Genomic DNA, 15,655 nt, shown 5'->3' on the forward strand with positions numbered 1-15,655 from the left:
TGGATTAAATTCATTTTTTTAATTAGCAATCTACACACAATAGCCGACAATATAAAAGCAAAAACAGGTGTTTAGATATTTTTGCAAAATAATTAAAAATAAATAACTGAAATATCACATTTACATAAGTATTCAGACCCTTTACTCAGTACTTTATTGAGGCACCTTTGGCAGTGATTACAACCTCAAGTCTTCTTGGGTATGACGCTACAAGTTTGGCACACCTGTACTTGGGTAATTTCTCCCATTCTTCTCTGCAGATCCTCTCAAGCTCTGTCAGGTTGGATGGGGAGTGTTGATTTTCAGGTCCCTCTGGAGATATTAGATCGGGTTCAAGTCTGGGCTCTGGCTGGGCCCCTTACGGACATTCACAGACTTGTCACAAAGCCACTCTTGCGTTGTCTTGGCTGTGTGCATAGGGTCGTTGTCTTGTTGGAAGATGAACCTCCGCCCCAGTCTGAGGTCCTGAACGCTCTGGAGCAGGTTTTCATCAAGGACCTCTCTGTACTTTGCTCCGTTCATCTTTCCCTCGATCCTGACTAGTCTCCCAGTTCTTGCCGCTGAAAAACATTCCCACAGCATAATGCTGCCACCACCATGCTTCACCGTAGGTATGGTATTGGCCAAGTGTTGAGCGGTGCCTGGTTTCCTCCAGACATGACACTTGGCATTCAGGCCAAAGAGTTCAATCTTGGTTTCATCAGGCCATGGAATCTTGTTTAGGTGCCTTTTGGCAAACTCCAAGCGGGCTGTCATGTGCCTTTGACTGAGGAGTGGCTTCTGTCTGGCCACTCTACAATAAAGGCCTGATTGGTGGAGTGCTGCAGATATATAATATAATTATAACACTGCCCAGTCCATCATCGGCTCTGACCTTCCTTCCATCGAGGGGATTTATCGCAGTCGCTGCCTCAAAAAGGCTGGCAGTATCATCAAAGACCCACACCATCCTGGCCACACACTCATCTCCCTGCTACCTTCAGGTAGAAGGTACAGGAGCCTGAAGACTGCAACAACCAGGTTCAGGAATAGCTACTTCCCCACAGCCATCAGGCTATTAAACCTGGCTCGGACAAAACTCTGATTATTAATAACCACTTTCTGTTATTTGCACTTTACCAGTTTATTTATTCATGTGTGTATATATTTATATCATGGTATATGGACACATTTATCTGTTTTGTAGTAAATGCCTACTATTTTCTTCTGTGTGCTTAAGCAAAGCAAGAATTTCATTGTCCTATACAGGGACACATGACAATAAACTCACTTGAACTTGAACTTGATATAGTTGTCCTTCTGGAAGTTTCTCCCATTTCCACAGAGGAACTCTGGAGCTCTGTCAGAGTGACCATCGGGTTCTTGGTCACCTCCCTGACCAAGGCCCTTCTCCCCCGATTGCTCAGTTTGGCCAGGCGGCCAGCTCTATGAAGAGTCCTGGTGGTTACAAAGTTCTATTTAAGAATGACGGAGGCCACTGTGCTCTTCGGGACCTGCAATGCTGCAAAAATGCCCCATATCTGTGTCTCAACACAATCAAGTCTCGGAGGTCTACAGACAATTCTTTTGTCTTCATAGCTTGGTTTTTGCTCTGACATGCACTGTCAACTGTGGGACCTTATATAGACAGGTATGTGCCTTTCCAAACCATGTACAATCAATTTAATGTACCACTTGTGGACTCCAATCAAGTTGGAGAAACATCTCAAGGATAATCAATGGAAACAGGATGCACCAAAGCTCAATTTTGAGAGTCACAGCAAAGGGTCTGAATACTTACGTAAATGTGATATTTCAGTTATTTCTTTTTAAATATTTGGCAAAAATTACTAAACACCTGTTTTCACTTTTATATTATGAGGTATTGTGCATAGATTGATGATAAATAAAATGAATGTAATCAATGTTAGAATAAGGCTGTAGTGTAACAAAATGTGGAAAAAGTGAAGGGGTCTGAATACTTTCTCAATGTACTGTAGATCAGCATCTGCAGTTCCTTCTTATTACGTGTGCACACATGTTTATTTTACAGGGGATTGTGGACACGAGATCAATGATCTCATGATCTGTACCTCCTGTAACATCTGTACACTCCATGTGAAAGGTTAGAACTATAAAGATCAAATCTTGTGCCAAAAGTCCACCCTCTTTGTCTTACAAGATATTGTCTAATCAGTTTATATGATCTCATTTATCTTTGCCTTTGGCACGACTGGACTTTGAATCAGGTTAAGAAAGAAATTGCACTACCAATAAAGCCACATTTGGCAAAGATTCAACTTATTTTTAATTTTTTTATTGCAAGAATAATCACATTTAAAAAGAATGCTGATACTGAACTTCACAACTTTAAGTTAAAAGTATTAAAACAATTAAATAAGCAAAAAAAAACATTCCTAAATTCATGGGCGAATATGTTTTGCAAAGGGTCACAATGTGTTTTTAATTTAACCTTAATTGTAGGCAACAAATTACCAATGTGCTGCCTTATGATATGAATGATTTTGTTGTCACCCTGGGTAATCAGCACAATCAGAACATCCTCTCCACATTTACTGTGCCAAAGGCTTCTCGGATCATAAATGTTACAATTACGTTTATCCTCTTATAAACGTGATTTGAGCCGAACATTGTCAGTTGTTAGTCTGCAGTTCTTTCTTAAACATTGTCAGTTGTTGTATTTTATTTTGTATTAATATTGACAAATCAAATCCTCCCATCCCAAAATCAGTTATGGTTTACACATCTTAGAGACCTGCTTAATGGATGAAGTTGAAAGCAATTTGGGGGAGCTTCTCTCCTCAGAGGCGGGACAAAATATGCAAGGAGTGGATTAGATGTTTGTGTAAAAGTTGAATGGGACATACAGATGTGAGGGAAAAAAACTGCACTTGCTAGAAGTTTGAAACCCAAACAGAAATGTGGAAATAATTCAGTCGGCTAGGCACCATCTGGAAATAGAAACAGTCAACATCTGAAACATGGTCTCTTTAGCTTTCCACAGATGGTGGCTGACACACTGATAATTTTTGCTGCTGTTTTTCTTTGAAGTGAGAACGTTTCCTTTCCCCCCTGATTCTACGGTGTTGTTATCAAGAGGACAGTAGCTCCAGCTGGGATGAGCTTCAGACTATCCAATGACATTTCTTGCTTCTTCTATTTGGACAACTAAGGAAATAATTGAATCTTTATTGTTCTTGAATATGAATCTTTATTGTTTTCCATTTTTTTGTACTGATTCAGATACTGACCTCGTTCACAAAACAAGAGCAAACTGCCTATGCAAAGGCTGGAGCTGTGGCAGAGGAGGCATTATCATCCATCAGAACTGTGGTAGCTTTTGGAGGACAAAAGAAAGAAGTTGATAGGTTAGAATTTATATTTACTTTCTCCAGTGCTGATATTGGGGGTCTTTTAACAATAAGGTTTTGTATTAAAGATGGGATTTATTGGGCCTGAAGACAATGTTTCTTTGCCTGAAGGGTAACATTTTTCACACAAAGGGTGGTGGGTGTACGGAACAAGTGCCAGAGGAGGTAGTTAAGGCTGGGGCTATCCCAACGATTAAGAAACATAGACAGGTTCATGGATAGGACGGGTTTCGAGGGATATTGGCCTAACGCCGGCAGGTGCAACTAGTGGAGCTGGGACATGTTGACCAGTGTGGGCAAGTAGGGCCGAAGGGCCTGTTTCCACACTGTATCACTCTATGACTGTATTGCAATATTGGAAATGCAAACCATTTTTATGTGTAATTGTTATCACCACATAATGTTTACATAGGTGGCCAGGTTGAGTTTATGGTACTGCATTGTCTTGTGGCATAGTCTGAAATCTCCCAATCCAAATGGAACTAATCTCTTAATCAAATTAACACCTGGGCAGGGAATACATCAAAAAGGAAAGACCTATCACACAGTTACTACTGCATAATGTGCAAGGAAAACTCAGTTGGCAAGGCTTCCCATCCAAAACCATGATTCCTATTCACCTATAACACCCATCACTGTCATAGAGCCATACAGAGTGGAAACTGGCCCTTCAGCCCAACTTGCCCCTCTGACCAACATGTCCCATCTACACTAGTCCTACCTGCCTGCGTTTAGCTTCTTTCCCCTCTAAATCTTTCCTATCCATGTACCTGTCTAAATGTTTCTCAAACGTTGTGACAGTACCTGCCTCAAATACACCCTGCGGCAGCTCCTTCCATACACCCACCACCCTTTGTGTAAAAAAAGTTACCCCTCGGGTTCTTGTTAAATCTTTCCCTCCCTCATCTTAAACCTAAGTCCTCTGGTTCTCGATTACACCTTGTCTGAGCAAGAGACTCTGTGTGTTAACCCGATCTATTCCTCTCATGATTTTATACACCTCTATAAGATCACCCCTTGTCCTCCTGCACTCCGAGGGATAGTACCAGCCTGTTCAACCTCGCTCTATAGCTCAGGCCCTCGAGTCCTGGCAACATCCACGTAAATCTTCTAGCATTACAACATCCTTCCCATAATTAGGCATTCCTTAATGCCAAAAACTGAACACAATACTCTTGTGTATTCAATATGTCCCCACCAACATCTTATATAACTGGAACTTCTGTACTCAAACTCTGACTGATGAAGGCCCAAAAATGCCATGCACATCTTGTAGTTATGATCCTCACCCTACCTGTTTATAGTTCCAAAGTGTCCAATTGCTCACTGCAAGTGCATTCCTTTATCATTTATCCCACTTTCCAACAGCCTTCAATGACTTCAGCTTTTGCTAATAAATAAATACAGAGCACATGTAATTAAGCTGGTATATAAGCACTGAGTAAATTAACTTCATGATTCTCATCAAACTCAATCAAATTAATTTCTACCATTATTTAATGCCAATCAATGAAAAATTCCTGTCGAATTAGATCTTGAAATATTTTATTAAATTCCTGATGTAATAGTATGTGTGTGCTGGAATATCAGTGCATGTGATTAATTGTTTTGAAGGATATTTGTTTTTTTTCTATCTTTATATCAACATTGTTAACATGAAGCTAAATACTGCAGTGGTTATTATCTAATGATCACCATTTTATTCAGGTACCTAAAAAATTTAATTGAAGGCCAAAAGCTTGGAATCAAAAAGGCCATCAGCAGCAATATAGCAATAGGTTTGACCTTCTTAATAATATATGGCTCTTATGCTTTGGCCTTCTGGTATGGAAGTACCCTTGTTTTGGATGAGGACTATACAATTGGAACAGTGCTTACAGTAAGTGACCTTTTGCATTAAGCATACAAATATGTAAATGTCCCTAGAAATTGAAGGGATTATTTCCTAACCTTTGTTTCTATTCCAGCCCCTTTTAAATGTCATGGGATATTGCAATGTCTGGCCTTATTTAAACTGCATTACACAAGTAGTGTATCAGAAATTGAAGACCTCTCATTCCTAAATGGTATTGATTGCTTCACCATTTAGCCAGATCAAGGCTAGTCTTTTACCTCAGTGCCATTTTCCTGCACTCACCCCTATCTCTTGATTCTCTTAATGCGCAAAAAAGTATTGGTCTCGATCTTGAATGTACTCAATATTGTGGATATAGAATTCAAAAGATTCATTGTGTTCCGAGCAAATACATTTCTTCCCATTGCTTTTGTGAATGTTTGATTGCTTAGCTTGAGACATTGACTTATTAGAAACATAGAAACATAGAAATTAGGTGCAGGAGTAGGCCATTCGGCCCTTCGAGCCTGCACCGGCATTCAATATGATCATGGCTGATCATCCAACTCAGTATCCCGTACCTGCCTTCTCTCCATACCCCCTGATCCCCTTAGCCACAAGGGCCACATCTAACTCCCTCTTAAATATAGCCAATGAACTGGCCTCAACTACCCTCTGTGGCAGAGAGTTCCAGAGATTCACCACTCTCTGTGTGAAAAAAAAGTTCTTCTCATCTCAGTTTTAAAGGATTTCCGCCTTATCCTTAAGCTGTGACCCCTTGTCCTGGACTTCCTTAACATCGGGAACAACCTTCCTGCATCTAGCCTGTCCAACCCCTTAAGAATTTTGTAAGTTTCTATAAGATCCCCTCTCAATCTCCTAAATTCTAGAGAGTATAAACCAAGTCTATCCAGTCTTTCTTCATAAGACAGTCCTGACATCCCAGGAATCAGTCTGGTGAACCGTCTCTGCACTCCCTCTATGGCAATAATGTCCTTCCTCAGATTTGGAGACCAAAACTGTACGCAATACTCCAGGTGTGGTCTCACCAAGACCCTGTACAACTGCAGTAGAACCTCCCTGCTCCTATACTCAAATCCTTTTGCAATGAAAGCTAACATACCATTCACTTTCTTTACTGCCTGCTGCACCTGCATGCCTACCTTCAATGACTGGTGTACCATGACACCCAGGTCTCGCTGCATCTCCCCCTTTCCCAATCGGCCACCATTTAGATAATAGTCTGCTTTCCCGTTTTTGCCACCAAAATGGATAGCCTCACATTTATCCACATTATACTGCATCTGCCAAACATTTGCCCACTCACCCAGCCTATCCAAGTCACCTTGCAGTCTCCTAGCATCCTCCTCACAGCTAACACTGCCCCCCAGCTTAGTGTCACCCGCAAACTTGGAGATATTGCCTTCAATTCCCTCATCCAGATCATTAATATATATTGTAAATAGCTGGGGTCCCAGCACTGAGCCTTGCGGTACCCCACTAGTCGCTGCCTGCCATTGTGAAAAGGACCCGTTTACTCCTACTCTTTGCTTCCTGTTTGCCAGCCAGTTCTCTATCCACATCAATACTGAACCCCCAATGCCTTGTGCTTTAAGTTTGTATACTAATCTCTTATGTGGGACCTTGTCGAAAGCCTTCTGGAAGTCCAAATACACCACATCCACTGGTTCTCCCCTATCCACGCTACTAGTTACATCCTCAAAAAATTCTATAAGATTCGTTAGACATGATTTACCTTTCGTAAATCCATACTGACTTTGTCCAATGATTTCACCACTTTCCAAATGTGCTGCTATCCCATCTTTAATAACTGACTCTAGCAGTTTCCCCACCACCGATGTTAGACTAACTGGTCTGTAATTCCCCATTTTCTCTCTCCCTCCCTTCTTAAAAAGTGGGGTTACGTTTGCTACCCGCCAATCTTCAGGAACTACTCCAGATTCTAAAGAGTTTTGAAAGATTATTGTTCTTGAATCTTTGCCAAGGCAAACAACACAACCTGCATCTACACTGTCAAGCCTTGTAAGAAATTTGCCTTTAATTCTAATAAAGCCTGGACAGTGTGAACAGCGTGTTGTTAACACCTCCTCACTGTGCTACAGTATTTAAACATGAATTAAGCCTTAAGATCGACATCTATACAGATCGTCCATGGTGAGTCAGAGTGTCATAGAACGCTACAGCATAGAAACTGTCCCATCAGCCCAACTCATCTAGGCTCACTAAAGTTCTTTCACCAAGCTAGTCCCATTTGGTCCTGGCCTATATCCCTCCAAAACTATACTATCCATATATGTAGATGATTTTTAACTGGTGATAACAATGGACCCAGCACCAAACCGGGGCATAGACCGAGAAACAACCTTCCACCATCACCCTCTTCTTCCTTCCATCAATCCAATTAGCTAGCTCTTTCTGGATTTCATGTGATATAACCTTCATGTAAAATGGGTACGTCCACAAATTTCTCATTCTTTACATTTAGTGGAAAGAAAATTGTGAGGACCATGAATCAGAGATCCAATCACCACCCTAAATGTCCGACTGTCCATACTTACCACAGAACGCCCTCTTCCAGAATTTACTTTAAGATACTTTGGGAACTTTTAAGCTTTCAATGAGATACCAATTACAGTAATGATGTTCTCAGTGCAAATAAATTGGTTGTCAATATTATTTAATGAGACATTAGTAATGGGTTGTGTAGTGGCCATTTGGCTTTATTTTGTGTGTCATTAATTATGGCATTTGCCTTTAAATTTTAGACTGCCCGTGATTATGTGGGTGGGATTTCTTACGTAGTCAGTGGCGCGCTTGCTGCTGGCTTCTCATGCGCAGAAGCTGTTAGTAGTTTAGTTTAGCTCGGAGGACCGTGGCAGAAGGTATAAGTTTTCGACCATGTGATGTTTTGCCGAGACATGGGAAGTCTCAAAGTGAGAAGCTGAAGTTTCACGACGTTTAAAATGTACGAGCAAAGAAGCCGGTCGGATGAATATCTTCCTGTTTTTCTTCAACAATAAAGAAACTATTAATCAAAAGGCAGACAAAAATGCTGGAAAAACTCAACGGATGAGGCAGCATCTATGGAGTTTCTCACTTTTAATTGCAATGTGCAATTAAATTTAATTGCAAACTCGCCCGCTGAGTTTCTCCAGCATTTTTGTCTACCTTCGATTTTCCAGCATCTGCAGTTCCTTCTTAAATTATTAATCAAAAGAGTGTGTTATGATGATTTATCTTTTAGCTCAAGGACGTGGAGAAGCTTGCATGCATATCGAAACAACATAGTCCTAAAGCCATGTGCTCTCCAGACTAGAGAGATAATGGTGCAATCTCTTGAATGATATAATACTCTGCCGCTACAGGTTGTACTGTGTGTGCTGGTCTGAATTACAGCAACATAATATTTGGAATTTGGTACTTCTAACATGCTACTCCGGAAACTAAGTATTAAACAGCAGTGGCTTACATTGGGAATTTGGTTCTGTGAAAATGCTAGCCTTGGTTTAGTTTTCCTGAGAGTCCATGCAAGTTCAGAATTTTTCCAGAATATTTAGTTGACCCTGAAGAAGGCTCCTGACTGGAAACATCACCAAATCATGAAATGCTGCCTGACCCACTGAGTTACTCCAGCACTTTGTGTCCTTTTATATAAACCAGCATCAACAGTTCCTTGTTTCTATCATTTGGTGAGATGTCAGGTCTATTTTCAGGCTGGCCTTGAGGTTTACACCTATTGGGAAATAAACTAATTTTGGATGGTCATTTGAGGAAGTAATATATTATGATTTTTTTTTTTAGTTGGAGAATAAGCAAATAAGAATTCTTGCTTTGTTGGTCAGAGTAACCTAGTTTATTTTTATTCTTCATTTTTTTCAGGTATTCTTCGCAGTCTTAATTGGTGCATTTTCCATTGGTCAATCATCACCGCACATTGAAGCATTTGCCAGTGCAAGAGGTGCAGCGCATGTGATCTATCACATCATGGACCAGGTAACTGGGTCAATCTATCAGAGCATGCGCTCATTGTTGGTCGATACTTGGATTGGAAAGCTGGGGGAAAGGGATGCTTTTAAACCTTTTGATCGCCCAGTGGATCTTGAAATGGACAACCCAATAAGCAAAGGAATATAGTTCGGCATTAAACTTGTGAACAATTGTTTTTTTCTGGACAACAATAGTGAAGGTGTACATTGTTTGTTAATTTTATTGAAAGTACGATATATGTCATAAGTATCATTGAATAGGCCTACAACCCTCTGCAATTTTTTTGTTTGCAATCGGGCAGAGGTGCTGCCAAACTAAGCTGTGATGCATCCCGACAGCATGCCTTTCAATGGTGCATCTGCAGAAATTGATGAGAGTCATTGGAAACATGCGGAACCTCCTTTGTCTTTGAGAGTTCTGAGGAAAGAGGATTTGTGTTTTTTTTGTCTGTAGCTTCAATGTGGTTAGTCCAGAACAAATTGTTGGTGATATTTGCATCTAGGAACTTGAACCTGCCTGCCATTGGCACTATTAGTGCTGCTTAGGGTGTATACAACACCTTGTTTCTTAAAGTCAATAACTAGCTCTTTTGTCCTGCTGACATTAAGGAAGGCGTTACCAATTATTCCCAAATATCCCAATTATTGATATACTTATGCAAATACTCTTAAGACCATGTTTGATGTGCTAAATGACAACATACTTCTTGATAGTCACAATAGTGCCTTCTTGATAGTCACAATAGTGCAACATAACTTAGATTGTGTCTGATGTCTGGTTTGATGTAGGATAATTAACATGGCTCCATGGTCTTACTTTCAACTGATGTACACAAGAACATGGTTATGTCATTTTACAAGCCACATTTCTCGAGTCGCCTACAAAGCTGTCCTTTTAATTTTAGATCACTGCTTGCAGTTAATATGAGAATAGTTTGTTTTTTTCCCCCAAAGACTGGTTCTCATTTGAATTAATGCCTGATATGCCCACAGATTTCCTTCACTCATGAATATTCTCTACCAGGTTTGATAGATTGTTGGGCACTGTACAGGCAAAGAATGAAATTGAGGCCACCTTTAAGCACATGCCAAGTAAAAATCCACATTTTTGTCAAAATCATTGCCCTTCCTTTCCACTTTCTTTTGTTGTCTAAATATCAGTTTTTCTTGTGTCTCTCTCTTTGAAACTCCTTTGATCACACTTTCACTTTAACAGCCGCATACAGTGGCTTGCAAAAGTATTCAGCCCCCTTTACTCTGATACCCCTAAATAAAGTCCAGTGCAACCAATTGCCTTCAGAAGTCACCTAATTAGTAAATATAGTCCACTTGTGTGTAATCAAATCTCAGTATAAATACAGCTGTTCTGTGAAGGCCTCAGAGGTTTGTTAGAGAACATTAGTGAACAAACAGCATCATGAAGCCCAAGGAACACACCAGACAGGTCAGGGATAAAGTTGTGGAGAAGTTTAAAGCAGGGTTAGGTTGTAAAAAAATATCCCAAGCTTTGAACATCTCACAGAGCACTGTTCAATCCATCATCTGAAAATGGAAAGAGTATGGCACAACTGCAAACCTACCAAGACATGGCCGTCCACCTAAACTGACAGGCCGGGCAAGGAGAGCATTGATCAGAGAAGCAGCCAAGAGGCGCATGGTAACTCTGGAGGAGCTGCAGAGATCCACAGCTCAGGTGCGAGAATCTGCCCACAGGACAACTATTAGTCGTGCACTCCACAAATCGGGCCTTTATGGAAGAGTGGCAAGAAGTAAGCCATTGTTGAAAAAAAGCCATAAGAAGTCCCGTTTGCAGTTTGCCACAAGCCATGTGGGGAACCCAGCAAACATGTGGAGGAAGGTGCTCTGGTCAGATGAGACCAAAATTGAAGTTTTTGGCCTAAATGCAAAACGCTATGTGTGGCGGAAAACTAACATTGCACATCACCCTGAACACACCATCCCCACTGTGAAACATGGTGGTGGCAGCATCATGCTGTGGGGCTTTTCTTCAGCGGGGACAGGGAAGCTGGTCAGAGTTGATGGGAAGATGGATGGAGCCAAATACAGGGCAATCTTGGAAGAAAACATGTTAGAGTCTGCAAAAGACTTGAGACTCGGGCGGAGGTTCACCTTCCAGCAGAACAACGACCCTAAACATACAGCCAGAGCTACAATGGAATGGTTTAGATCAAAGCATATTCATGTCTTAGAATGGCCCAGTCAAAGTCCAGACCTAAATCCAATTGAGAATCTCTGGAAAGACTTGAAAATTGCTGTTCACAGACGCTCTCCATCCAATCTGACTGAGCTTGAGCTATTTTGCAAAGAAGAATGGGCAAAAATTTCAGTCTCTAGATGTGCAAAGCTGGTAGAGACATACCCCAAAAGACTTGCAGCTGTAATTGCAGCGAAAGGTGGTTCTACAAAGTATCGACTCAGGGGGGCTGAATACTTTTGCACACCACACTTTTCAGATTTTATTTTGTAAAAAAATTTGAAAACCATGTATCATTTTCCTTCCACTTCACAATTATGTACCACTTTGTGTTGGTCTATCACATAAAATCCCAATTAAATACATTTACGTTTGTGGTTGTAACGTGACAAAATGTGGGAAAGTTCAAGGTGTATGAAAACGTTTGCAAGCCACTGTACATCTGTATCTGCTAACCACATTTACAGCTGCAATTGGAAATTTATATCCTGCATTAAAAGATATGATTATTTACAATTTTGCTGATTTCTATCATAATTCAGGAACCATCAATTGACAGTTTTTCGGAAAGTGGACACAGACTCAGTCAAATTAAAGGAGATGTAGAATTTTCAAACGTGCATTTCAAATATCCATCACGACCTGATGTTAAGGTAGGACTCAAGTCATTCAGGTAATGAGAATGCAGTGATAGAAACAAGTGCTGGGGTAACTCAGCGTGTCAGGCAGCATCTCTGGAGATAAAGGATGGGTGATGTTTCAGGTTGGAATCCTTCTTCATACCTTTCTTCTGAAGAAGGGTTCCGACCCGAAAAGTCATCGATCCTTTATTTCCAGAGATGCTGTCGGATCCACTGAGTTACTCCAGCACTTTGTGTCTATGTTGGGTGTAAACCAGCATCTGAGGTTCTTTGTTTCTACATAAAATTGCAGTCTCTGTTCCTCTGATAAGAAGATAAAGTTGAACCTATTATATGTAATATATTATATTACATTAAAGATCCGCATTTACATCGGTCTTATTTACCTCCCTGAAAAAGTTCAAGGCAGTTTATATTTTTGTGGATCTGTGATAACGTCTATGCATATTAAGTAATCCTTTATGATTAAGGTGAGATCATTCTACCTATCATTAGATTTAAAGATTCATGTATACTCTTCATTGCAATTAAAAGTTAGCGTATCATCCAATGATTACACTGAATAAATAGTTTATAATGCACATGAAGGAAAATAACTTAAGTTGGGAGAAGACAGAATATTCAGTTTTACATGACAACAGTTTACAATTAGTAATTTAATTTATTAGTTGAGTAGGTTTTTAACCGATACTCTTTTGTAATGCAGAATTTTAAACAGTAAGCTTGTTCTGCCTGTCATATTTTACTGATAGTCTTCGTTAGCATAAGCTTAAATTAAATTACATTTCTGATATTGACATTAAATTTTTAACCAACTACCTTTTAAAAGCATAAAATGAGAAATTTGCATGCCCCTAACTTTCAGAATAGAAGTAAAACATAATGACACAAAGCACTATATATTAAAGCCAAACGCAAATACCTTTTCCATCTCTGTTGTTTTGAGGTAGATATTGAAGGGTCTGAACTTGAAGTTACAAAGTGGCCAAACAGTTGCTCTGGTTGGCAACAGTGGCTGTGGAAAGAGCACCACCATTCAGCTTCTGCAGAGATTATACGATCCTGAAGATGGAATGGTAAGACATTTCCTAATGCTTGTCATGCTGTCAAAATGCCATTGCAACACTTCATGTATTTTGGGGATAACAAAACTGAGAGAGGTGGGGTGGAGGGAGATTCCAAATATTCTTGAGTGAATTCAAGTCTAATGCATGCTGAGGAATAAAACAAAAGCATTAATCATCCATTTGAAGCAGGGAGTTCATTTTTATAACTACTTTGAAACAGTTTATTGTAGTTTATAACTAAGGATATTGAAGCTTTATTTGTTGCACAAGTGTAACTTTAATATATAGAAACTCCAATGTATTTGCTTCACATATGTCCATAATGTTCAGGCATACTACATACAAGTTGTTTGTGTGCAATTGCTGCATTGCCAGAATGAGTTGGACAATAGACAATAGGTGCAGTAGTAGGCCATTCAGCCCTTCGAGCCAGCACCGCCATTCAATGTGATCATGGCTGATCATCCCCAATTAGTACCGATTCCTGCTTTCTCCCCATATCCCCTGACTCTGCTATCTTTAAGACCCTATCTAGCTCTCTCTTGAAAGTATCCAGAGAACCGGCCTCCACCGCTCTCTGAGGCAGACAATTCCACAGACTTACAACCCTCTGTGAGAAAAACTGTTTCCTCACCTCCGTTCTAAATGGCTTGCCCTTTAATGTTAAACTGTGGCCCCTGGTTCTGGACTCCCCCAACATCGGGAACATGTTTCCTGCCTCGAGTGTGTCCACACCCTTCACAATCTTATATGTTTCAATAAGAATCCATCTCATCCTTCTAAATTCCAGTATACAAGCCCAGTCGCTCAATTCTCTCAGCAAATTACAGTCCAGCCATCCCGGGAATTAACCTTGTAACCTACACTGCACTCCCTCAATAACAAGAATGTCCTTCCTCAAATTAGGGGACCAAAACTGCACACAATACTCCAGGTGTGGTCTCACTATGGCTCTGTACAACAGCAGAAGGACCTCTTCGCTTCTATACTCGACTCCTCTTGTTATAAAGGCCAACATGCCATTTGCTTACTTCACTGCCTGCTGTACCTGCATGCTTACTTTTATAGACTGATGAACAAGGACCCCCAGATTCCGTTGTACTTCCCCTTTTCCCAACTTGACGTAATTTAGATAGTAATCTGCCTTCCTGTTTTTGATACCAAAATGGATAACCTCACATTTAATCACATTAAACTTCATCTGCCATGCATCTGCCCACTCCCCCAACCTGTCCAAGTCACCCTGCATTCTCATAGCATCCTCCTCACAGTTCACACTGCCATGCAGCTTTGTGTCATCTGCAAATTTGCTAATGTTACTTTGAATCCCTTCATCCAAATCATTGATGTATATTGTAAATAGCTGCGGTCCCACCACTGAGCCTTGCGGTACCCCACTAGTCACTGCCTGCCATTCTGAAAGGGATCTGTTAATCCCTACTCTTTGTTTCCTGTCTGCCAACCTATTTTTTATCCATGTCAGCACTCTACCCCCAATATCATGTGCCCTAATTTTGCCCACTAATCTCTTATGTGGAACCTTCTCAAATCCTTTCTGAAAGTCCAGTTACACTACATCCACTGACTGTCCCTTGTCCATTTTCCTAGTTACATCCTCAAAAAATTCCAGAAGATTAGTCAAGCATGATTTTCCCTTCGTAAATCCACGCTGACTCGGACCAATCCTGTTACTGCTATCCAAATGTGCAGCTATTTCATCTTTTATAATTGTCTCCAGCATCTTCCCCACCACCGATGTCAGGCTAACTGGTCTATAATTCCCTGTTTTCTCTCTCCCGCCTTTCTTAAATGGGATAACATTAACTACCCTCCAATCCACAGGAACTGATCCTGAGGCTAAAGAACATTGGAAAATTATCACCAATATATCCACGATTTCTAGAGCCACTGCCTTAAGTACCCTTGGATGCAGACCATCAAGCCCTGGGGATTTATCAGCCTTCAGTCCCATCAGTCTATCCAACACCATTTCCTGCCTAATGTGAATTTCCTTCAGTTCCTCTGTCACCCCAGATCCTCTGGCTACTAATATATCAGGAAGATTGTTTGTGTCCCCCTTCGTGAAGATGGATCCAAAGTACCTGTTCAACTCATCATCCATTTCCTTGCTCCCCTTAATAAATTCACCTTTTTCGGTCTTCAAGGGTCCAACTTTGGTCTTAACTATTTTTTTTCTGTTCACATACCTAAAGAAGCTTTTACTATCCTCCTTTATATTCTTGGCTAGCTTACCTTCATACCTCATCTTTTCTCCCCGTATTGTCTTTTTGTTTATCTTCTGTTGCTCTTTAAACATTACCCAATCCTCTGGCTTCCCGCTCATCTTCGCTACATTGTATTTCTTCTCTTTTATTTTTATACTGTCCCTGACTTCTCTTGTCAGCCACGGTCGCCCCTTACTCCCCTTGGAATCTTTCTTCCTCCTAGGAATAAAAACTGATCCTGAACCTTCTGTATTATTCCTAGAAATACCTGCTATTGGTGTTGCACTGTCATCCC

At 40.6% G+C, this 15,655-nt stretch overlaps 1 protein-coding gene across 1 annotated transcript in view; it reads left to right on the top strand.

Moving 5' to 3' along the window:
• abcb4 (ATP-binding cassette, sub-family B (MDR/TAP), member 4) overlaps positions 1-15,655 on the top strand; it is a 128,766-nt gene that overhangs the window by 39,339 nt on the left and 73,772 nt on the right. Inside the window, exons 8-12 of the mRNA XM_055655606.1 lie at positions 3,244-3,368; positions 5,079-5,250; positions 9,106-9,219; positions 11,970-12,080; positions 13,019-13,144. Coding sequence (XP_055511581.1) covers positions 3,244-3,368; positions 5,079-5,250; positions 9,106-9,219; positions 11,970-12,080; positions 13,019-13,144 — 648 coding nt within the window. The remainder of the gene's footprint in view (positions 1-3,243; positions 3,369-5,078; positions 5,251-9,105; positions 9,220-11,969; positions 12,081-13,018; positions 13,145-15,655) is intronic.

The sequence above is a fragment of the Leucoraja erinacea genome, chromosome 2 (genome assembly GCF_028641065.1).
Source record: "Leucoraja erinacea ecotype New England chromosome 2, Leri_hhj_1, whole genome shotgun sequence".
Lineage (NCBI taxonomy): Eukaryota > Metazoa > Chordata > Chondrichthyes > Rajiformes > Rajidae > Leucoraja > Leucoraja erinaceus.